This window comes from Pleurodeles waltl, chromosome 1_1, assembly GCF_031143425.1.
Source record: "Pleurodeles waltl isolate 20211129_DDA chromosome 1_1, aPleWal1.hap1.20221129, whole genome shotgun sequence".
Lineage (NCBI taxonomy): Eukaryota > Metazoa > Chordata > Amphibia > Caudata > Salamandridae > Pleurodeles > Pleurodeles waltl.
Genome location: NC_090436.1, coordinates 801,165,759 through 801,191,460, shown reverse-complemented (window position 1 = coordinate 801,191,460; position 25,702 = coordinate 801,165,759). Strand labels below are relative to the sequence as shown.

At 42.3% G+C, this 25,702-nt stretch overlaps 1 protein-coding gene across 1 annotated transcript in view; it reads left to right on the top strand.

The window, feature by feature from the left end:
- Positions 1-25,702, top strand: part of CDC37L1 (cell division cycle 37 like 1, HSP90 cochaperone) — a 174,913-nt gene that overhangs the window by 84,592 nt on the left and 64,619 nt on the right. Inside the window, exon 4 of the mRNA XM_069228316.1 lies at positions 15,918-16,033. Within this exon, the coding sequence (XP_069084417.1) occupies positions 15,918-16,033 (116 nt within the window). The remainder of the gene's footprint in view (positions 1-15,917; positions 16,034-25,702) is intronic.

Genomic DNA, 25,702 nt, shown 5'->3' with positions numbered 1-25,702 from the left:
CTTGTAACACTCCGACCCAACACCAGATGGCGGACTATGCACAACATGTGAATCTGCAGCGACTAATGCCACGAACAGATGTACACTGGGTAAGTGACATTTTCATTTCATATGGCTGCATGAGAGCTTCCCAGTTCTTTTCTTTTTTTTTGCAATTATACCTCTATGAAAGAAGTGTTGTCTCATTTGCCTCTTTGAGTGTCTTAGGACTCTGGTCTGTTTCATATCTTGTGGCTAGTCAAACCAGGGTTTTCTCAAGTGATTACAGCTATGTTTGCAGTGATCAGAGTACACCAGTATGCTTACTGTAGGTAATCCACCTCTTTTGCCTGTTAGCCTGTTTTTTTCACTGTTAGAAATGGGGTCTCTAGTTGGCAGTCGGTTTGCACCCTGTCCAAGTAGGGACCCTCACTCTGGTCAGGATAAGGAAGATACCTGCTCAGATAACCCCTGCTCACCCCCTTGGTAGCTTGGCACGAGCAGTCAAGCTTATCTCAGAAGCAATGTGTACAGAATTTGCACATAACACACAGTAATAAGTGAAAGCACTACAAATGGACACCACACCAGTTTTATAAAAAATAGGCAATATTTAAAACAAGACCAAAATATGATAAACGTCCGGTAATAAAAATATTATTCTGCAAGATTTACTTAAAAATACAGTTCCTTGAAGTCGATAGCTCCACCTAGGGCTATCACAGCGTTGTGATCAACAAACCCAAAAGTTCAGGCCAGCCGCGGCGTCGTGGGCCAGCTGCGGTGTCTGGAAGACCCGCAAACAGTACCTTTGGAATTGCAGGGCATTGTGATCCTCGCGGTGAGCTCCGGAGTACGGCGTCGCTGGCATCAGTTCCAGAGTCAGTGCGGGAGTCGTTGGGCCTTTGAAGTCGCACACCTTACGGATCGAACTTCGATGGCATCGTGGCTGCTTTGCGAAGCGGGCCGATGCGACGTGTGGTGCCCACAGGTCACGGTGCAGGCAGCGGCTCTGTGATGGCATCCAACGGCGTCGGTGAGACCAGGGCTGCTGTGTGAAGCAGGGTGGTGCGACGCGCGATGTCACCAGGTCACGGTGCAGGCAGCGGCATTGTCGTAGTGGAAGCTCTGTCAGTAGGCCCAAGCTAGCGGTGGGACGATGCTTCACGAGCGGTGTCCACAGGCCATGGTGCAGGCAAGGATGCCTGGTGGCAACACTGGAGTCGATGGTGCTGGCATCTTTGGACCGGGGCTGCAGTACGGGACGGTGCTTCATGTACCTCATGAGCAGTGTCCACAGGCCACGGTGCAGGCAGCGGTGCTGGTGTCGGCAGGAGCGGCAGCTTCTGGGATTCCCAGGCTGCGGTGTGAGCAGGCGATGCCGGAGTGCGGGGCCCACAGGTTGTGATGTGAGCAGCCGCTCGGTGAAATTGTCTGATGATGGCGTCAGTGAGACCAGGGTCGCGGTGCAAAGCGGGGCAATGTGACTCAGTGCGGCGTCAGCAGGTCACGGTTCAGGCCAGCGGCTTCATTGGCGGCATTGTGGTGGTTTCTCCTCTTGAACAGCACAAAACACACAGTTCCCAGTGCTGCAGGTCCAGTAAACTGAAGTCTTTGGTGTCCCTGGGACTTCCAACAGTAGGCAAGCTCTACTCCAAGACCTTGGAGAACTTTCTCAAGCAGGGCACACAGCAAACTTCACCCTTTGCACTCTTTTCAGGCAGAAGTAGTAACTGCGGGCCAGTCCAGCAAAGGAACACAGTAAAGGGACAGTACTTCTCCTCCAGCTCTTCAGCTCTCTAAAATTCTGGGGTTTAGGGTCCAATACTTATACCCAGTTCTGCCTTTGAAGTAGCCTTACTTCAAAGGAAAGTCTCTGATGTTGACAAGATCCTGCCTTGCCCAGGTCTGGCCCCAGGCACACTCCAGGGGGTTGGAGACTGCATTGTGTGAGGGCAGGCACAGTCCTTTCAGTTGGAAGTGACCACTCCTCTTCCCACTCTAGCCCAGATGACCCATTAGGATATGCAGGCTACACCCTAACTCCCTATGTGTCACTGCCTAGAGGGAATTCACAACAGCCCAACTGTCAGTCTGACTCAGACATGGAATACACAGACAGGCAGAGGCACAGAATGGTTTAAGCAGGAAAATGCCTACTTTCTAAAAGTGGCATTTTTAAACACACAATCTAAAAATCCAACTTCACTAAAAGATGTATTTTTAAATTGTGAGCTCAGAGACCCTAAACTCCATATTTCTATCTGCTCCCAAAAGGAATCTGCACTTTAATAACATTTAAAGGCAGCCCCCATGTTAACCTATGAGAGAGAGAGGCCGTGCACGGTGAAAACCAAATCTGGCAGTATTTCACTGTTAGGACATATAAAACACATTAGTATATGTCCTACCTCAAACATACACTGCACTCTGCCCATGGGGCTACCTACGGCCTACCTTAGGGGTGCCTTACGTGTATGAAAAGGAAAAGTTTAGACCTGGCAAGTGGGTACACTGGCCAAGTCGAATTGGCAATTTAAAACTGCACACACAGACACTGCAGTGGCACGTCTGAGCCATGTTTACACGGCTACTAATGTGGGTGGCACAACCAGTGATGCAGGCCCACTAGTAGCATTTGATTTACAGGCCCTTGGCACCTCTATTGCACTTTACTAGGGACTTATTAGTAAATCAGATATGCCAATCGTGGATAAACCAATTACCAATACAATTTACCTAGGGAGCACTTGCTCTTTAGCACTGATTAACAGTGGTAAAGTGTGCAGAGACAATAAACCAGCAAAAACAGACCTGGAAAAATAGAAAGAAGTCAAAATGTTTGTGGAAAACCCTGCAAAAACGGGCCATTCCCAACATTCACATTTTGCTTGACCCTTTATTTTTTTCTGGTTTTGGGACTCTTTGCTTTTTACCCCTCCTAACCTGTAGTAAAATGTCTGTGCTCCACCATTAAATCTTATTGAATTGCCAAATTCCTAATTGATATATTTTACTTATCTATGCGTCCTTAGTATATTGTACAAAATGTACCCAGGGCCTGTAAATGAAATGTCACTAGTATATTGCTGTGCCTATTGTGCCATCTTCCATAGTAACGGTGTAAAACACTGCTTTAGGCCTATCGTTTTCTATCCTTAATGAGCAGAGTAAAAACTGCAATTCAACCTGTCAAAATAGACCCTTTTGACAAGCCAAAACCCCCCTTTTAATTATTAATGTCACCCCATTCCATGCCTTGCCGCCAACAAGGAAGGATGCATGCTATGTAAAATTACAGCCATGTAGAAATTTTATGTTAACATGTCCTTATAGTGACTAGTACCCTAAAGCTAATTTTCACTGTGGCAACCTAGATCTCCTAGGTAGAAAACCACAGTGCAGATTAAAAATCTTCTTACTATATCTCCAGTAATGGGAATAGGTAGGAGAATAATGAAACAAATATTTTAGTAGTTATTAAAAAATCTGATTCAATGGTGAAGTCTGATTTTGTTTTAATAAATAATAAAGAAAAGTAACTTTTAGAAAGTTACCTTTTTCCTGCCTGATGTGCCTTGGAGCGAAATTTGTATTTGCTACTTTTGTTGTACTATGTTTAATTGTTATAAAATGCAATAAACGCATATATCAAAAAATGTGCCTTTGCTCTTTTACTTCTGCCAGCCAGTATTTAGTATTTGAATAGATTTAAAAAGGAAGAGTTTGAGATGCTTCCCAGGAGTAAACAAGGCTAACCTGAATGGGCAGATATCACTAGATGCAGACAGGGGCTGTGAGCATCCTTTTTGACATTATTGTCCTGCTTAAATGTCAGATCCTGCTCAACAGGTCAACTAAGTTTACATATAACACTGGGAACGTACTTGAAAGGAAGAGAGCCAAGATGCCAAAATAATTATTGTGTATTCGCAGTCTGTTTGCTGGAAACCCTATTTTTGTTTTACCAAACGTCTGTCTCTGGGTTTATTGTGGGTAAAATGGCTGCCTCAAACTGGGTTTTAGTGTTAGAGTTTAGAGGACGTTACCATAATACACCCCACATACATCCAGCCCTCAGAGACTTAGTTTAGTTTGGCCAAAGACTTTCACCATCTTGAAAATGCCCAGAGTGAGTAGGGATGGCCCCAGGAACACTTGCCTCATTGGTTAGGGCTTGCACAGGAGTCGTTCCCACCCACTAGTACATGCCACACCTAAATGCGGCACCTCCAGGCACCAACATCCGAGTACTCCTGGGCCTGAGGAAGATCAAAAGTGAACTGAACCTGCTGTCTGTGACCTGAGAAGAGCACTGAAAAACAGGACCTCCTCTCTTCTACACAGGACAAAAATGTAGGGTGTCATAAGGCTGATCTCCTGTTCAAGCTACAGGAACATAACCAGCTACATGTGGCCTCTTCCTGCAACTACCCAGCAGACCAGTGGCACCTGAACCTGGACTGGACTCTGCTGTTTGGCCTGTGCCTGAGACCCTGTGAGTCTCTAAGTGCCCCCCTGAGGGTCTGGGTAGGCTATAGAAGTATAGTCCGATGGTAGATTGGTACCTAAAGGACTAAGGTCACAAAGGAAAATCTTGGACCAGGGTAAACCTAGCTGGTGTATTTAACCCATGCTACTTCACAGTCCTTGTCAAATAGCTCCTGCGTTCCGGTCTACCGTGACCATTAACTATCATTGGCACTTTATGCTTCTTGGCTCTATTCCTGCTTAAAACTTTTTTTTAAATCACATCTCCGGTTCCATTATTTAATTTTTGGTGTCATTTTGTTTAGTAGGTTTTGCTATGTTTTTCTAATTCAGTTTGAGATTTTTATTGCTTTGCATTTCAACGTTATTATTTTTTGTACTGAATAAATACTTTACTCTTTGCCTTAAGTTAAGCCTGTTTGCTCTGTGCCGTTGTCACCAGGGGGTTGAAATCAGGTTAACATAGTGGCTTTGTTAGTTCACCCTGACTAGGGGTTTAATAATTCCTTGAGATGGATAGCCACCCACTCCTTATAATATTACAGTTTTTTACATTGTTGTTCAGTGGCGGAATCCAGGGCTTGTGTCTTGCAGTACCACTCAGTGATTTAAGTTAAAATTAAAAATCTCTATTTAAAATGACATCCAAAATCAGTTGTTATTATTTTGTGGGTGAGAAACCACCTCAAATAATAATCCAATTTCTTATACTTACCACTCATAAAGCCTCTAAAGTAGACATTATGTATCTCCCATACTATTGAAAACTGCTCAACAGACCCAGCGTTTATTTATTGTGTTAAAGTGCCTCCAAGAGGAAGACCCACACATGTCACAGTGATTCAGGGATCTCCAACCTAAGTATAGCTAGGGAGTGGTCTGACAATGTGTGTGGCAAATATTCAGTGCCAACAATCCACAGCAGTGGATAATAAATCCTACAGAGATTTTTGATATTCAGTGAAGGTTGCATATTTAAATCAAAATGCTGTGTGCTGTCTGCAGAGTAGTATAATTTTCTCACAAAATTCCTGTGTCTACGCTAGGAGTATACGCGTTTGTAGGAGTGATGGGATACTCTGAAGTGTTCCCATCATATAGAAAAGCCTACCCTGGAGATGAGTGCACATGTAGAATCATTTGAAGCAAAGAGACCTCTTCCCCAACACCCACACCAATAGAGTATGTTTTGAAGGAGGCACAATATCTGTTCTGCTCCCCAGGCCATAGTGAAGGCGCCTAAGGTCCTGCCCCCCAAACACATTTTTTCTGACCCTGCCACCTCCACACATTGTCTTTTCAGGTTTGTCAGGATCAACTATCTCGTCTTTGGGTTGCCTAGGCCCCTAATATTCCTTGCATTTCCCTACCTCCACTGCGCGTCCAAAGACACTTTGTCACTGTGAATCTCCACTTATTGTGGCTCACTCGTAATGCTTCTAGCCTAAAACAAATCATGGTACATCCTCTGCCTGTATACCCCAACTTGAATTCAAGCTCCACCCACAATGATCAAGCCAACTTTAAGTGTAATAATCCCAATATTTGGTTTCAACAAAGGTATCAGGTGTGCCAAGGTCACTGGATTCTAGAGCCCAACTATGCCAATATTGTTCCTCGACTATTGAGATTCTAAATCCTCATCCTTTGCTGCAGTACTTGGAAAGTTGTATTCCATTGGAACAATCGTGCTTTTTAGTTCTGGGGTGGCTCTTCAAGGTCTGAGATGCTATGCTCAGCTTTGTTGATGCCATCACTGTGCTTGTTAAATTGATCGCACAACAGGTCTATGTTTTCCATGAGGTGGACAGTTTTAGAGTCTGTGACACATAAACTTGACTTTGTGTCGCTTTCCATTTGATCAAAAGGGCTTTTTAGTTCTAGGGTGGGTCTTTGAGGTCTGAGATTCTATGCTGAGCTTCGTAGATGCTGTCACTGTGTTTGTTAAATTGACCCCTTAACAGGTCCATGCATGCCGTAAGGTGGTCAGTTTTAGAGTCTATGGTGCATAAGCTGGACTTCATTTCTCTAAGAATTGCCTTAACGTCTATGCCAACTGGCTCATCCAGAACCTTAGCCCCTGTTCCCTGGGTGGAAAGGGAGTTCTAGATAGTGACCTCATAGCTGTTTTCTGCTTGAGGAGAGCTTGCCCTGTCTGGCATCAGTTTCCCATTCTTGCGAAAGATAGTGGTGTTGTCAGTCACAGATGCTCTGTAGTTAAGTGCATTGAAAGGGGCTAGGGTACCACTCCCTCTTAACTATCCTACAGGTGCTCACTGCCCCCTGTAGGATAGTCCATTTTCTGTAGGTACTTCCGGGCCCTCCCATATTTCTTAAGAGTTACTAGCAGAGCTGAGGCCTGATGGTTGCATTTGTTCTCACTGATTCATAGAACAGGGCTATGGGCTGGGGAGCAAGATCTGCACTCTAGCCACCACAGGGCACTTCTCATTCATGTTGTATGTATTTGTGCATTTCCCCCCTTTGCACGTCCACATGCTGGTGGTTACTTAAGAGTTATAACAGTTTACATCAGGCGATTAGTCCCTGCCGATGTCAAGTTTTCTATGCTTCATTGTCCGCAAGCCTCTGCTGGTCAAAGGGGCTATGTCGCCTCCTCTGCTGGCCAAAGGATTTCAGACCACAGAAGTTAGAGCTCCAAAACTAGGTAGCCGTTTTGGACAGTGGCTGGGCACACCATCCCTCAGTGAGCCTCAATTTTAAATTGGAGTTTTCTGTTTTTTCGGTTTTGGGTATAAACCCAAAAGCCATCCTTTCAGGGAGTATTCTTTCATGGAGACCACCTACTGTCAGTATGCCAGCTGCACCATATCACAGGAATAAAGTCAGCCCCTCCAAAATTGCATCAGTACAAACATCGGGATATATTTTGTGAAAAATAGTGAGTGTCTTATAGAATCTAGTTATAAAGTTAAACTGTGTCGTCTGTAATGTTCTAGGTATAGTCATGTATCCTGTCACATCCGTAATCTGAGAACCTCCCTCTGTACATCCACCTCCCCCTTGGATTGTATCTTCAGGGTTTCCACTGGCTGAACAAATAGATGCCACAATAAATTATAGTCACTGGACTTCCCCCTCTCAATGTCTAATTCCACCAATGCAGATGGTTCCAGTGGCCTACATGAAAACCAGGTGCACATGACACAGGAAGCCCTGACCTTCCACATGCAAGAGCTACCCTGTATCATTCCAGTAGTTCCCTGGCCTCATCAAATATAAAAAGGTCAGTGTCAACCTAAAGGTCTCCCATTGTATGAAACCACTTTCAATACAATAATATGCATCTGCTTCATGTTTTAATTTAACTAATAAAGAAAAGCACAAAAGCAGAACTTCTGAAAAAAATGCATCCAGCATAGTATTTTTTTTCTTCAAATAGTGTTACATTTAGCTGCTCAGGTAGTCTATGGTTGTCTTGTTTGAGTGGGCATGCTCATGACAGTTGTGGGAGGCACATTCTTTCCAGATACCACTAGTGTATATGAGTTATTGGAACCGCTTGCTCCGTATGAGTTTTAACAGTCCTGATGATGACCCATAAGAAGATTAGGGTCAAAACATCTTCAACATAAAGGGCCAATGGAACCAATACGATTGTATCCGTTGATAGGACCGATAATTGAATGGGCATTAAGGAACATCAATTATATACTGCTTGGTTTCCTTTGCTCATTTTATTTATGTACACACTACATTATTGTTTGTCATTTATCACTGTGTGAACGAACACTCATGAGCACTGAGCACCTTTTGTATAGCAGTAATGATTTGGGATACGTGTTTATGTGCCACTTTGCTTTATTAATTGTGTTTTGATATTTTTAAAAATTCTTATCTTTTGATGTTTGTTGAATTCTCTAAAAGAACAAATTTCTTATTACATGGAGCTATTGCTGTTTGTGTAGCTTATAACGTGATGCAACAGTTTTAGTAGTCAGCATTTTCCCTGTGCAAGCACCTTGCAACACACTTTAGTTTTTCTTGTGGGCAACTTATAGATTATTGTACCCTCTTACTGCAAGATAGCAGGGTTACATGCCTTAAAGAGGAGTATAGTTACCTGCATTGTATGTTGACTGAAATTCAGTGTGCACCCACACAGTGCGGTATCCAGTTGAAGGTTTATATTTAGTCTACAGCCCATTCTGTATTCATTTTATACACAGATATGTGTGCAACTCAGGATTGCCAGCGTATTGTGAATTGTGCTACAGTTCTGGTTATTATAGGAAGAAGGTCTTTATGGTACCAGTAACCCTCTTCTCAAGTTTGTAGTGAGGTATGTAGAGGGTTTGCTCACAGTGCCATTCCTCTTAGAGGTATTCATGTCCAGTTTAAGGGGCCTGTTAAGAGGAAAGGGTATTACAGTCAGAGAGTTTGTCTGTCTCCCTCTCGGTTCCTTTCAGGCTTGTTGATATATATATATATATATCAGAGGGGGAAGTATGATCCGCCCATGGAGCAACCTCTAGTTGGTTTGAAGAAAAGGTATTCCTGGCCTTGTCGAGACTCTCTTCCTTTCTGCTTCAGTATCATGGCAGCCTTCTGCCTCGAATCTTGGAGGCCCCATGTAACCCCATGTTGTCTTGCAGTCTGTCAAGGGCTCCCTTCTCAACCTTTACTGACTACTGATGCGTCCACATAAGCCACCAGAAATTAGACCAGACATATATGTGGTCATGTTCATCGCTTGACCATGGTGGTGACTAGATGTGCGTACCTACCAAGTAAATATGGCATGAGTAAGCAGGGTGAAGAGTGTTGTCTGCTGAGCCTCTTTGTTTGAACTAATAAAAGTGGTTTTGTTTCCCAAAGTCCACAAAACCATTGTAACCAGTTCCTGGGCTCTAGAAGGAGAGATCCTTTCATTAGAATCCACCCAAGAATGAAGAGAACATTAGGGGACACATTCTTGGCTCTATGTGATACATTTGTGAGGGAGCACACTGGTTTGGAAACCCATCTAACATAAATGATCCTGAAGATGACTTAAGGTACACGAGAGACTGATTAAGATCTTGGGGCACTTTATCAGTGGGAGACTGGTTATCGGAACACTAGATCAGGAGTTGTGGTAAAGGGAATTTAGAAACGCCATAAGGAAGACACAGACCCGGTTTGAGTCAGGTTCATAGGGCTTTTGTGGAGGACAAATAAGTATAAAAACCAGACCCATGTCATACTAACAAGTGTGGCTCAAGCCCATAAACAAGCCCCAAAGCATATGTGCCTGGTTTATGGTTTTGTTGTTGTGGATTTAGAGCCGGGAACCAAACAATTTGAGGCAGAAAAAGGAGCTGTGCCTGGCAAAAAACCATGTGCCCATGTAGCAGCTATCAGGAGTGACACCTCCAAACCTCTTCCCCATCCATCCCTCAGCTGCTGTTTATGGACAGTATATCTGGCAGTTTTCATGGACCGTTGCAGTGGATAGAAGTAATCTTCAAGAACACAGATACCATCTTAGCCGTCTACAAAAGACTTCTTAAAGTCACTTGCATTGATTTTCAACATAAAGTCGTTCCAATGCTCATAGGGATACCTTATGTCTAATTGTATATACACACTGCAGTACTATGCTGAAAGTAGCTTGTTGTGAACTACTCTGATGCCAAATATTGACCTTAAATCTGCACTAAATGTCAAGAAATTACTCTTAAAGTTCATCTAGTTTTTTCAGTTTAGTTACACTGCTGAGTCTTTTTGATTCATGCTTTCTTGCAAAGGATTTTTCTGTGTAATATACAGAGGAGTGCTCCCAGCTGCTGCCTGTCCTTTAGGGCAGAGGGCCCATGCCCTCCCCCCCCCCCCACCTTTTGCCCCTCATGAAGAGTAGCTGTCAGGCTTAGCAAAGGTCAGCCTGACAGTCACTCTTCATGTTCAGCTCAGGCAGCCAGGAGTGAGACATGCGCGATTTGCACAGACTCCTGGCTGCTTGAGCTGAACTTTGCTGGGCTGAAGAGGTCACAGCTCCTATGGGCGTGACCTCCTTGGCTCAGCAAAGGTGCCTTGAGGCCCTCCCCCTAGGTGACGAGGGGAAGCGTCACCCATTGACTCTGACCTGGGCGCTTCAGGTTTAAGCCCTGAAGCGCCCAGGGCGAGTGTCAATCAGTGACACCTCGTCACAGAGTTGGGTGGGGTCAGAAGTCTCACTGACCCCATCCCACTCTGTGACGAAGTTGGGACTGCTGCCTTCCCTCACTGGCTGACCTAAAGCTGGCATGGATGTGTGTGTGTGTGAGAATGAATGAGTGTGAGTGTGCCGCCCGCCCGCCCGCCTCTCTCCTAAAATTACCTGCCACCACTGAGTGCTCCCCCGAATTAAACAACCTGTTTATTTATTTACACCTGGACTTAATTCGTTCTGGTCATTACGGCAAGGGTCTACATCGTTTAGGCAATTGAAAGTCTGTATCTGCGAATATCAGTGGGAAGATGGATTCACTGTTTCAGTGTAAAGTAGTTACCAGGGGGGTGAGGTGTGGGAGAGAAAAGCAAATTAAAAATATGTATTTGACATTATTTTTGTGTTGCCAACTGTAGGTTTTTAACCTGTTCAGTGCAGGCTCCCTCGACATACGGGACAAGGGGTGCACATTTTTTTTTTTTTTTTTTTTTAAAGGTAGGTTTACCTCTTGGGGGGGGGGGGGGGTTGCTTTTCACTAATGACTGAGCTGAAATACTCATGCACTGACAAAAAATCTCTGGAATGCACTTCTTAGTCCAAAGAAGACATTTATTATTTCACTACGCAAGGTTCCTAAAAGGAGACTAGAATTTTAAAAGCAGAAGGTTTAAAAATAGTCACAGCAATGAAATGAAAACATACATGAATGATTCTTCACTGCAATATACCCAGCAAATATATTTATCTATATTATAATGCAAAGCAAATAATTAATAAAAATGTATCACCGTAGGGCCTGTCAGGTGCTTCATCTTTCTCCTGCCAGCAAGCCGATGACCCAGTTTGACTGCGAAAGAGAGATCTCTACCCTCACGGGAAATCTATATCGGGCATCCAATGTCTGAATCCTGATTGAGGTCTCTGAAACTCCTACTTTCGAACTGGGTATCTTTGATATCTTAAAAGACCAAAGAAGGAGCTTTATGGAAAAACCCCTCAAGTTGCTCAAGAAGTATTCAAACATGCTGGCTAGTTTAGGTATGCTTTGAAAATAACACTTTGGGATTTGGCCACAGTCCCAAGATGTCAAGTCAAAGCAAGGCCGTTCCCTGCCGTCTGAGTACATTCTTATCAACCAAAGCCCTTGGTGAGAAAAAAGCATGAAAACAGACAGACAACGTGGAAAATCACTGTCAGCCTTCAACATGGCATTTTCTAATGCTACAATAAAGTCAATAGGCAGAATGAAGCTAAGGCTAAGCTGAATACAAAATGGAGTCTGTAACTGGTGAACACTGGACAGCTAAGCCAGGTGCAGAGTGGTGCAACACAAAGTCAAAACACACATTTCACTACAGGGGGCGCAATCACGCCCAAACGCACCCCCCTCCCCCCGAATCCCCGCCCTCAACACCCCCTTCCCCGCAGGGTGTAAAAAAAAACAAAGTGAAATGGACAGGGGGTCACCCGTGAGCACTGCGACCACCCGTGGGGGGAAACATTATTATTATTATTTTTAACAGCTGTATGGTTTCCCTGGGTGCCACTATGGCCCACAAGGAAACCATATTGCTGTTAAAAAAACAAATATATAGATCTATGTCTATATCCGGGGAGGTGGTCATGGGAGTGGGACCACCATTAATGATTGTTGGACTGGGCGCTAGAGGTGCTAAAGACTGCGACGATTGGTATTGTGACAAGGTGAAGTAATAGTGTGTCTTTTTTGGGTTTTTTGAGTGTCTTGAGAGAACATGCTAATTGAGGGAAGATGTGAAGGTAAGGTGACCTCTACTATTGCAGGTATCACCCACGAGCAGTTTTGTGACTGTCTACATAGGCTAGTGTTTTAGAGCGACAAGTTAGCCAATAGCAGAGATGGCATCTCGTTGGATGACTGCTGCTCAAGCCCTCACTCGGGTTATAGAGGACAACTCTGACGTAGGATCAGAGACTGAGACAGCAGATACTGAGACAGCATCTGAGGGATAGGGCAATGGTGCAGACTCTGGGAATGATTTTTCAGTCACAGTCCCATTCGATAACCCCTATTCCAGTAATTATGAGGGAGGTGATGAGTACAGTCCTGCTGTCCCTTCGCAAGCATAGACTGCAGCGGGACAATAGCGGGTTAGCCCAACCCAGATAGCAGGTGCATGCGGCGGCAAGCACTGAGAGAGTGCTCTCTTGGGAGCTCCCCAATTTAGTTCAGCCCCAAATTCCACCACCCAAATCGTATTGTGGAGACATCAAAATTATCTATCACAAAACAAACTGGTTTTGTAAGGCAGGCACCTGCATTTTTGGTCCTGGGCTTGTTGGCCATAGAGGGAAACAAACCCAGATATTTCTGGAAATTAGACATTCGGGTGAGTCCACAGCGGTGTGACTTGTGTGGATTTCCCAAAGTTTTCTTACCCATAATATCCTGCAAAGCTGGCATGTTTTTAAAAAAAAACTCTATTTTTTTCTTTGCATTTCTGTTACACAAACTACAGGAATATGCTGGGGTCCACAAAATTCCTACCACCCAGTGTTTCCCCACCTTTCTTGATAAAAACACTACCCCACTTGAGAGCCTGTACCTAGTGCCTGTGTCAGGAATGGATCACCCCAGGGTCAAATGTTGCCCTCATGTAAGGACCAGCATTGACCATTGTGTGATCTATTCCTGTCACGGGTACTCGGCCTACCCTCACACCAGTGAGGTACCATTTTTATTGGGAGACCTGGGGGAATTCTGGGTGGAAGGAATTTTGTGGCTCCTCTCAGATTCCAGAACTTTCTGTCACCGAAATGTGAGGAAAAGGTGTTTTTTAGGCCACATTTTGAGGTTTGCGAAGGATTCCAGCATTTGAAGAGTGAAGGCTGTAGCCTTTTGGCAGAAGCGATTGTTTTCATCTATTATGTGAATCTTCCTTCATCAAAATACGTGCAGGAAGAACAAAGTCCAAAAACAGTAGTTTATGCTATTTATTTTAAAGCGGTTATTTTACTTCTCTGCAAAGATGACATGAATAATGAGTGCCTTCACAGAAACTCAGAGTATTTGTATTTTAACAGTACATGTGTGTAAATGGAAAGCAAAAAAATGTTTTATTTTTGTGGACCAGCTCACAATTTGTTCTGTATAACCTGTATTGTGCAACAATGTATAAATAGACTTAAATTATTGTCAGTCATGATCACTCTTATACTTTTCAAACACTATTGCACAGACTTTTGCAGACTCTTGTGCACGCTTGCATGCACTTGTGTGTGCGCACACACACACACACACACACACACACCCCCCCCTTCTACCCCCACCTTTACTTTTTGGAACTCTCTCTGCTATGGCCTTTTATTTGGGCTCTTTTCAGATTATTTCGCACATTTGCTCTTTATTTACCAGTGCACTTTAAATCGTTGCTTTAGAGCCCCCATGTTAGCAGGCTCACTTTAACTTACTTGGCACTGGTGCCTTATTTTTAGTTATTATCAGGCTTACTCTACATTTGCACACGTTTTTATGGGCTTTGTTGTTCTCATACAGAGCATTTTGTTACTTATTCTGAATGACTGCTTCTCGAGTATTTCTTTCTAGCCTGGTTATTTCGTACTACTTTTGCTGGCTACATTACTGCTATAATTTTAGTTATGTGCCCTCATTAATCTAATGATAAAAAGATCAAGTGAGAGCCTTTTGGTAGATTATTTTTGGCGCAGTTTTGAACCACTTTGCCTTCTACTGATCCTGCAGAGCAACTCTTTTTGATAGAAGAAAAGTGTTGGCATGGGAACACCCTGTAAAATAATGCATGGTCATATGTTGCAAAAAAAATTTTTTGAAAGTTGTTTGAGTTACTTCTAACTTTAAGCCTGAATCTCTTTCATCTTATTATGTAGTACAATTCTCTCTTCACAAGGCTTCTTATGTTTGTGTCCTGCAATCTCACAGGGAGAAGGGACAAAGGGCTTGATTGGGAGGGTGAACACCGTTGTTGCTCTTTTGAAGTCCTGAAAACACATACTTCGTGGCAATGGTACCTACAACATGAGACAGGAATAATTTTCTCTACTCTGAGTGGATCAAGCATCATCTAACAGTTCTCTTGTAACTGTACCTTCATCGCAGGTGCCTTACTGCTAGACACATAGAGTATATCGTCTTTTAAAGATTAAAGCTTCTTTTCTGATCGTGATCACTCTAGCTTAGTGAGTTTATTGAGTTACAGACCCCAGGTACCTCCAAATCATGCACATTGTTCTAAAAGGAAAAGATGGTGTTGAGCGCCTTTATCCTTGGATTTGACACAAAGCCAAGAATCCTTTCTTCCTGTGTTTTCCACATCCAAATGCACCTTCAGGTGAGGATACTATGTAAAACCTCAGTGTTTGCCCCACTTTTGTTCTATCTGGATAGGACCAGGGCTCTGCATTATACAGCCCAATGATTTGTGATTGATGGTGACAGCTGAAGGCAAAGACATAATCTATCCAGTATTAGAGCACCCACCATCGGAGATAAAAAGTCTGTGGCATTGTCTAATCAGGTGCCTTTCCTAAGCGATGCAGAGCTCTGAATGAATGTGTGACATGCCACTCACATTGTTAATTATTTATCCTCATGATGCTTCTTCATGATGCTTCTTCCTTAGGCCCCGCTCAGGTTGGGTCAGGAAGACGCTAGGAGCCTTTTTAACTAGGCTGTAATCTGCACGATGACGCTTCCCTCACCTCCCTTTCTGTTTGTTTTTGCTGTGAAATCTACCCATGGTTTATAAATCTCTGAGAGGTTCCATATTGAGGGACAGTAGGACTTGTCATAGCTGTTGAGACCAACCTCTGGGTTTCGTTGGTGCTATCCCATTCTCAATATCTTTCTGGCAAACATTTAGCCACTGGTCAAACAAAACACTTATGGTCTCCCTCTGTACACAAGATAATTAGTGAGAGGGTGGAACTATGGCCACAAATGACGTATGTCAGTGTGTGTGATACCTGGACACAAGGCTTTGGTCCCTCACTAGATGGTAAGTTGAGAATAGGAAAATGTCGATAGACCAGGAGTAACAGAGCCATCGTAGAGGTACCGTTGCTACAAAGGATCAGATTATTAAATGTTTAATGGTACCTGTGCTTCAAGGAATACCATTGAAGAATCACAGAAACCTGTGCATGCAACCTTTCTCCAAATTTCGTTTACTGTACTGGTTTGAGTTCTTTTTCTTCAGCAGTTTTATCTACTTGCAACCTTTCTGAATCCTTATGTTTTTCAATACTTTATTTAGGATGGTTTTGTTGTATTTTCCAGGCATGCTGAATAGATGGGCTGATAGCCAGAGGTTTTTGTCGGAGTATCCAGATTTAGTTTGTGAAGAGACGTCTAAATATCTCCTGTTTTGGTGTTTTCTTCTAGAAGCAGAGCAGGTATGATGATTTGTTTCACCACGTGTACCTCTGAAGAATAACTTTTCCTATAAATATTTGTGCTTACACAACTGTCATGCATTTTTCTTTACTCCTAATATAGGAGTACTTGAGTGCATGTTTTTAAATTATCCCCTTGTTTCTTGAGTTCACCATAGATATGATAAGTGTAATGCTGCGGTGTCCGTTGATCTTGTATTTCCCATGCATGAAAAGGTACCCCATTGTGTGTCTGGACAGGAAATTGCACATTGCAATTTTGCCTTTTGCTTACATTTTCTCCATCTCTCTGTTACTTGTTCTTTAGTGGTTTTGTTGGTATTTTTGTGTGCAGCAGAGAGCAGGGTAGTATTTATAAGATCCGGGAGTTGAATCATCTGCTGCAGTCACACATGACCATTATTTCGACATTCTGATAGTGGGCTGCAAGTGTTGAAACACCTAGTTCCTTGTCTTCTCTGTTCTAGAGTCCCAGGAATGGCATCATTCTCTCACAAAGGAGAAGATGATTTTCATGTTGAAGAGTCTCCCCCACCCCCTTGACTTGTGCGAATATTTCCACAGTCTCCAGTAAATGTACCTTTCCAAAGCCAAGATTGACACAGTTCTTTGCTAAAATCCATCCTCCTACAGGGACCCTCTTCAAATATCTAATGTTGTGCCTAGAAGCAATATTGGGACCAACTTGCTGTGTAAACCACGTGAAAACATTTTTCTTGAGGGTCTCTCATGTAATGTGTTCCTGTCTTGGTATCGTTTGTTATTACAATATTCCACCTACCTTGAATTAGCATTTTGATCTACTCGTTTGTTAACGTGGGCATTGTAATATTTTACTTACGTAATCTGCCTACACTTACTGGTGGATTCATGCTCTGGTGGAGTTTTGGGGCCACACAGGTGTATCTGATGGTTCCTAATGGATTTGTCTGTGGGCAGGTAGGGCTGAAAAGTCTTAATTTATTTGATTTGATTTCAGATTTTGTTTGGCCAATTGGATGCCTTCTCTAAAGCATCTGACATGGTCTGTTTTCTGACGTTTTTGCCCCCTCTGTCTACATTTGCTTTGTTTTGGGTGATGTTCACATGATCGCCTCCAAATTTCGCAACTCCTCTTGAGTCTTTTTCTACACCTCAACCATTGTCACTAATTCCTCATAAGGGTGTACTCCACTACTTTTAAGGAGCCAGTACATCACAATCACTACATCGGACGTTAGTGCATCGTAAGTAAGATTTTAATACAATTAGATTGGCAAGCACTACTACGCAGATGACGCACACACATAAGGAGAAGATTAAGGATGTAGGAAATAGGAAAAATGAAGAGATTATACTGCTAAAAATGCAATAATTTAAACACTCTCTTATTGCTTCATTTAAAAAGCCATACAAATGATCAAATCAATTAATGTAAAATTGTCAATTAAAACACGATAAAATGTGACTAATCACTCACAAGTTAGTCAGTCAGTCAAAACTTTTTTTCAGCTAAACAGGCCATAAAAAGTCATTAAATACACGATATACCTATTAACAAAATCACAGAATTAATAGTCAATCATAAAATAAATAAAACATTAATCCATTAAAAAAAGAAACAGTTCATTAAAAAGACACACCATTTAAGACACACAATTCAGGTAATAAATATCATACCTCTAAAAATAGGTGCCAGTGTATATGAGAGATACAAATAGAGCACTCTGCTCACACAATTAGAAAAATATTTGCCAACGAGTTTTCTGGCTTTCATAGCTCATATGATAAAAAAAATACATATCAACACATACTATGTCCGTTTGTAACAACTGCAAATATAACAATGCTTCCTTACAGGACCTAATATTTAGTGCCCTAAGAAGTGGAAATAAAAAAGCCCTCCATAATCTGGCTGAGTAACTAACTCATTCTTGGTCAGTAAAATCACAAAATAAAGCCATATGCAGCTGTGACTGGGGTGTGACAGAATCGCATGGACATGGCATTAGATCCCTGAGCATGTACGCATTGGAAGAGTAGGCCACCAGAAAATGGGCTAAACCCAACCAAAACCTCATCAAGTAAAATCTATAGTGTCAAGGAACACCTAACAAATATGTCTAAATTTTTGGTGTAGTACACAAAGGAAGGTATGCTGCTACCATACCCTTACCTAAATTACTACTCCATCTTTCTTCCATAATCTGGCTAAGTAACTCATTCTTGGTCAATAAAATATCTTGTAATAGCTCAGATTTATTTATATCGCCCAATATTTTCTTCACCTGCATGAACCATTTACACTTATGCACCCCTTGAAGTTTTAAACAATCTAAAAACAATGACTGGGTGGAAGTTTCTGCCAGTCTATCCCTATTAACAGCCACAATAATACTGGGGCTAATCTAACCACATCTTCCAAAAAAGGGAGACCAAGTTCATCATGGACAATAACATCCGGTACACTACTGGGAAGTGACAGCAAACTCCTCTAAAATATTTTCTCACCAATTTGCAAGGGGTTGAACCAGTATGCCCCCATACTCACAAGTTATTTCATGCAGATTGTCAAAAGTACAAATTACAAAAAGTCCAGATTTACTATATTCCAAGCCGACACAAATTAAAAATGCAACTGAGGGAAGAATTGTACAGTGGGTCCGGTAGCATAAAGTCACACCCTGGTTGCACAGCCTTGTGTTGTGTTTCCGAAACACAGGTCAAATCAGTTGCTTCCTTGGTCTCTTGAACCCCTTACTCACAATTAGAAAAGTCTGGGCAATCATTATTAGACTACTATTTGTGTAGGCTAAAACTGATAGGACTCCTAATCTGAATTTTATATAAAGACTTCTCTTTGTTTCCGGATGTATGGGGTCCATGTAGTTTTCATAGGATCTAGACGTATTTAATTTCTAAAAAGCATATTAGCAAGCTCACAACAGTTTTGTAACATTTTGTCAGTACATAGTCCCAGCAATCTCTTTTGATAAATGTATTTATTGATGTTGAATTGTCCCAAAAGCCACAGCCTGTTTCTTTGTTTACTCAGATATCGAGAAATGTTGTTAGGTAACTTTTTAAGGAAGTATTTGTCCATAACTAAGCCTACCATAGAAAAGACTTTAGGTAAACTACAGATTCAAAGCTGTGTAGATCCAATTTGGACCTTGGAGCCTCAATTGATGACGAAGGAGAAGCCTTAGCATGCGCTGCAAGAAGCTGTTTTCAATTCTTTGCAGCACTGTTACTTTTTAATATACCTACAGGTTTGCACCATAGATAGTAATAGCCATCACTTTATTTTTGTATTCTTGAACACCAGGTCTTATTAGTCTTCCACCTCAATTAGTCATGCAACGTTGCATGGCTCCTGAGTCATGATGGGCTCACTTTTCCCCTACTTGATTTACCCAGGACAATTTATCATCAAATCGTATTTCCAGATAATCGAAAACATGGACACAGTCCAGAACCACTCCACTAATTTGAAATGTTGCCTTCAGGTTATTCTTTGAGTTTAGGACCATAAACTTTGTTTAGATTATATTGATGGTTAGCTTTTTAGAGCTGCAGTAGAATTCAAAGCTAGTAGGCAAAACATTGCCAGTGCAGTTTGTGCCAAATGTATGTCGTCCTCAGCATATAGAAGTAATGGAGATTTATCATCTCCCATTGTTGGTATGTTCAGGTTCAGCTTAATAATGGATTATTCTACATCATTCACAAATATAGAGTTGGTGCAAGAACAGAAATGTGTCCGACTCCTTTAGCCCATACCTGACCCTAGCTGTATTCATATGATGAAGTTGATGTAAGATGGTCTGGAGTTTTTCTGGTAATCCTGGGTCTTTCAGGAACCAGAGGAGAGTTCTGTCGACTGAGTCAAATGTGTTGTTTAAATCCATGAATACCAAAAACTGGGTAGATTTTTTTCAGCTTCACATACTTGATGCATGTAAAGTAGAGTTCCAAAACTTGCTCAACAAACCTCACTTTTTCCTTAAACCTCTCTTAGAGGTTGGATAGAGTCCGGTTGTTGTCAACCCAATCCTGAATGCTGTTGATAAAATGTTACCTGCCCCATTCAGCAGAAAGGATCTCGGGAGGTTGTGTGGAAGAGAGAATGGGGCATTTCACTGAGGCACTACTTGGAGTACTAGAAACTCTTTTGAATGAACTTTTAATTGATTTAAAAGTTGTCTGTTTCACAAGTCAGTCTTGGCCCACTTGTCGGGTAATCTCCATCATTTTGTTTTTTTTGCCTCTCTTGGCCCCACCTAGAGACTCCATTTTGGTACAAATGCTGTAGTGGTTGGAGACCAAGGTAAGCTGTTGGTGCCATGCCGGCCATAAAATGCAGTCTACATCTGTCCACGTCCCTAACGCGGCCAGCAACGCTGTCCTTGCCCAGTCCCATGGTCAGATAATGATTGTCTGTGATGGGGGGACTTCTAAACTATAAGAGCAACGGGTTCTTTGATAAACACTTTGTTTACTGCTTAGATTCTTTAGCCAACTCGTTTTTGTATGCAGAAAGTGCCATTTGAATATTATACAACCAGGTTGTAGGGAGAAGTCAACAACTGGGTTTCATAGCACAGGTGGTAGGGCATTTTTGATTGTATATCCTAAAGCAGACCCTCCCAGGGCTGGGCTAATAAATGTGATATCCTTACTTAAGCAAAAGCACGACATATGGAGCTTCCAGAGCGATAACGTCTCCCTCACAGAAACCTGGCTTGGTGCCTCGTTGGAACCAGATATAGCCCTTCCTATTGCTGAGGGATATCCCATCTTGCACCTTGACCGAGATGGCCGCTCAAAAGGGGGAGTAGCTGTGGTTTCTCCACATGCTATCAAGGCTACATCAGTAAGTTAGAAGGCCTAGGTAGTGCATAGGAGTTAGTTTTTTCTCTCTGTATTTCAGACTTTTCATTTTCAGGGGCTCTGATTTATTGTCCCCTTGATTATTTAGGAAATCTTGATGAATAGTTGCTAAATGTCCTTGCGCCCTGTAATTTACAATATTACAATTTTATGATACTTGTTGATTTTAACATACATAGTGATGTCTCTGATAATAAAGCGGCTGGAGTTCTAATGGAGGCCTTGCATGACCTTAATCTTGTCTCAAAGTTCACCGGTCCAACGCATAAGATGGGGCATACTCTGGACCTAATTTTTACAAATTGCTTTTATCTTAGAACAGAAGAAACCTACCCGGTGACCTGGCCAGATCACTATTTTTCACCTTTTTTCATGACTATTTCAAGAATAGTTCTGAAGTCTTTAATGACTAAGGCTTATTTGCACCCTTAGAACAATGCCTGTGACAAGAGGCTAGCAGGAACGCTAGGTAGGATCGAAAGCCAGTTGACTCTGGAAATGGAAGTGTATGTTAGCTGCTTTGATTGTCATCTTATATAGGCTTTTGGTAAAATTGCGCCAGTTAATAATAGGGCGGTGAGGTGAGCAACAACCCTCAGCTACTTGGTTCTCCCATCGACTACAGAACGAAAATCAGGCCTGTAAAAATTAGAGAGGAAATGGAGGAAATATTACCTTCCTCGGCATAAGCTGAAATATAAAGCTGCTCTGAAAGATTCTCAGAAACTGATTAAAAAAAAATCTGAGAACACTGCAGGACCAATATGTCAACCAGAAAACTTGGCAAGGGAAACTTTCAAAATTGTCAAATAATTTTTTTTCCCGGAAGCTTGTCAAAAGAAAATTCCTATCTTACGATCCTTAGTTGACAATCCTGCTGAGCATTTTCATTGCAAGGTAGAGAATATTAATTGCACTATTTCTAATGAGTAGGCTACCCTTGCCAACTACTTAGGCTCTGTCCTCTACTACTCGAGGGGGAGAGGTGCTAAGTGCTTTTAGCACTGTTTTGCTTGTCGAATCCACAGTCTGCATTTTGAAATCCCACCCTGGGTCTCCTTTAGATCCTTGTCCTCCAGATACTAACAAAGGCTGTTCCACATATAAATAAGCATACAAACCAGTTATTAAATCAATCACAACAATTAGCATACGTTCCCTGCTGCTGGAAAAAAGCATTAGTCCTACTGTGCTAAAAAACAAAACAAATAATGCTGACACTTCTAACCTCCGTAATTACAGGCCTGTTTCCTTGTTCTATTTGTTGGGCAAAGTTCTTGAAAACTTTGTAAATAAGGAGATGACACAGTTTCTAGAAGATACATTCTTCATGCTACACAGGTAGGTTTCCGTCCAGGTGATAGTACCGAGTTTCAACTTTTGGAAGTATCTGAATTGTTTAAGCATACCAGGCTAAAGGTAGCAAAGAGGTTATCATCCTTTTAGACTTGTCTGCTGCATTTGACTCCATGTCCGACAGAATTTTACTAAACGTTCTTGAAGCTATTGAGGTGAGAGGTAAGGCTAACTTATGGATCAAAACTTTATTCTCAGTTCACCTCCCCTTTTACTTTCAGTTACAAAGATTTAAAACAGTGTCCCCCAGGGCTCAGCGCTAAGCCTTAAATTATTTAATATCAACATGACTCAACTGGCAGAAGTGGTTTAACCATTGGGCTTTACTATAAATTCTTACATTAAAATACCCAGTTATTACTATCTTTCCAGCAAACAGATGCTATTCTGGAGGAACACGTTCAGGAATGACTGAACACAGTAGCAAAGTGGATGCGGCTGAGGTGCCTTAAGCTCAATTACGATAAATCTGAGGTTTTCTTTTTTTTGTTAGCCCCTTTCCATTTGACCTCTGTTGCTTCTGGCCACAAGTTCTTGGTCGACTTAAACAGCTTCACCGTTTACCAGTAAACAAGAGGGCCATTTTTAAAGCTCTATTGATCACTTTCAGAGCAGTTCACAAAATGGGACCTCTTAATTCACCAGAGATTCAAAAATTATGTGCTGAAGAGAGATCTTCGTTCTTTCAATCAGGGTCTTCTTGTTATCCCAAGAATAAAGCTGACTAGGAGGTGGGGGGTTCGGGCTGGGGGTGGGAAGGGGGGGTTGCAAGGCTTCTCATATCTGAGGGTGAAACTGTGGAACAGTGCTCCTGGAGCTCAGGAAGTCAGATTCTGAACTCCGTTTAAAAAGATTTGAAGACATTCCTCTTTAAGCAGGACAAGGTGATGATTAAATGACTCGCACTGGGGAGCGCCAGGATGTTTTGTGGCAGCAGCTGTTTGCGCTTTAAAAGTAGTATTCCATTCATCCACAGTAGAGGTTTTTTCTGGGTGAGGACTATGATTGCTGTCCTTTAGGAGGAGGGAACTTCATGTTTCCAAACAGACTGTATTAAAGGCTGTTCCTGGGTTGCAGGCCCTTTGAAATGTATTGGTGCGAAAAACATCTGAGGCTATTTTGTCTGGGCATGGTGCTTTGGATGGTGTTAGGCTGTGTAGCGCTTCAGTCACTTCCTTTTCCATGAATTCCAAAACCACACACTCTTATTCAGGCTTGTATAATGATATGCATTTGGTCCGGGTTTAAATTCTATGTTGGAGTTACTAGCTTTCTGTTACAATGAAGAAAAATGATGTATCCATTCAGCGGCACCAACTCCTTTGTTTAGTTTTGGGGTCCCTCACAGCCCCATCTAACCAGCTCCCAAATTTACTGAGACTCTTGGTATTTGAAGCTGTTTTGAGCGCAACCTAAGCTTTAACTTGAAGCGGTTTCTTTTTGTACTTGATTGGCATTTTGTCTTCTTTCCTGTTGGGCTCAAATGCCTATTTTTATTGCATTCATTAAGTCAAGTTTGTTCCTTAAACATTTATCAATTAACCACTCTAGATTAATCATGCTTCTGTTGGTGGATTTTATAATTGTAGTGTTGTTTGATAAACGAGGAGGAGTCAGTCTTACTATACCGTAAAACATATGAATTGCTTTAATTTTGGGTACATCATATCATCATCTTATTTGCTTTGTAGTTCTATATCTCATGGGTTTCATGTTTCCATCTCAAATCATAGCGGTTTCGTTAAAGTGCCAGGTAAGTTGATGGCAAGTGTCATTCCAAGTTGAAGGAGGGTCATTTTAAATAATTTGAAAGGAGTTTAGCGATTAATGGGTCGTGGTCACTTTTGGTTTCCGTTCAATATTAATATTGTCAACAAGGTACCATGACTTGCTGCTTATCTGTATGCAATCATTTAAGCTGGCACAGTTGCCAGTCCTAAAGGTTTTCTTTGTTGGCCCATCTGATGGAGTTTGTCCATTATGAGCACAAAGAGCACATGCAGCCATCAGCTTAGTAAAGTGATGTCCTAATCCTGTGCCCCTAATGTTCTCTAATACATGTTCCGGTACACCCCTTACAGGCCCCTTAATTCTGGCCCTTGCATCATTGGATGAGCTTTTGATATTAAAATAGCTGCAGACCAATATTCAATTTCTTTTTCTTCTTTTTGTTTAACTTCCATGCTCTGCTGATGTCTTTCTTCTCTTAATTATTATTGAATATCGTAGGTCATTTAGTAATGTACATCAGCTGCTGTTGTCACCAGGAGGAAGGTATTTATTTAAGATATCAATAGGCATGGTATGGCCTTTAGCACACAGTTCTGTAGATTATTGTTGATAGCATGACTTGGAAAATTGGCCGCAAGGGTGGTAGAGACCCAGGTGGTAAATCTACCTTTAAGCCTGCCCTTTTTTACTTTATTGCTGAAACAAAGCATGGTTGTTAGAAATGGGAGTCTCTGGTTGGTAGTGGCTTGCACCCTGTCCAAGTTAGGGACCCTTTCTCCTAGTCAGGATAAGAAAGTTACACACCTAAAATAACCCCTGCTGCCCCCCTAGTAGCTTGGCACGAGCAGAAAGGCTTATCTCAGAGGTGATGTGTAAAGCATTTGCACATAACACACAGTAATACAGTGAAAATACTACAAAATTACACCACACCAGTTTTAGAAAAAAAGCCAATATTTATCGGTCTAAAACAAGGCCAAAACGATACAAACCCAACATACAGTAATAAAGGTACTTTTTTAAAAAAGAATTCGCTTAAAATACAGTTCTTTGAAGTCGATAGCTCCGTCTGGGGCTATCACAGCATCGTGAACAACGAATCCAACAGTTCAGGCCGACCACAAGTTTGCTGGCCAGCTACTGTGTTGGGGGGATCCTCAAACTGTACCTTGGAAATGCAGGGCGCAGCGATCCTCGCGGTGAGATCTGAAGTTGCGGTGTCGCCGGCGTTGGCAGGCGTCAGTGCAGGAGTCGTCGGGCCCCTGAAGTTACACATGTTGCAGATCAATCTCTATGAGGGTGAAGTTAAGAGCACTGGCGTGGGGGCTGCGGTGCGAAGCAGGTCACAGTGCAGGCAGCGGCTTGGTGACAGTGTCAGGCAACCAGGGCTGCGGTGTGAAGCAAGGTGATGTTTTGTGCGGTGCCGTCAGGTCACGGTGCAGACAGTGGTGGCATTGACTCCATCGTTTTTCTTCTGTTGCAGCCCAAAACACACAGCTCCCAGTGCTGTGGCAGATGAACTTGAAGTCGTTGGTGAAACTAGGTCAATAAGTTGCAGAAAGTTCAATCCAGTCCTTTCACTGCCCAAGATAAAAGCAGCAAGCAGCACGCCAATACAGCAAAGCACACAGCAAAGTGGCTGCCCCTCTCTCTTCTTCTTGGCAGTTTCTTTAGTCCAAAAGAGTTCTAAAGTTCTTGGGTCAGCTCCAC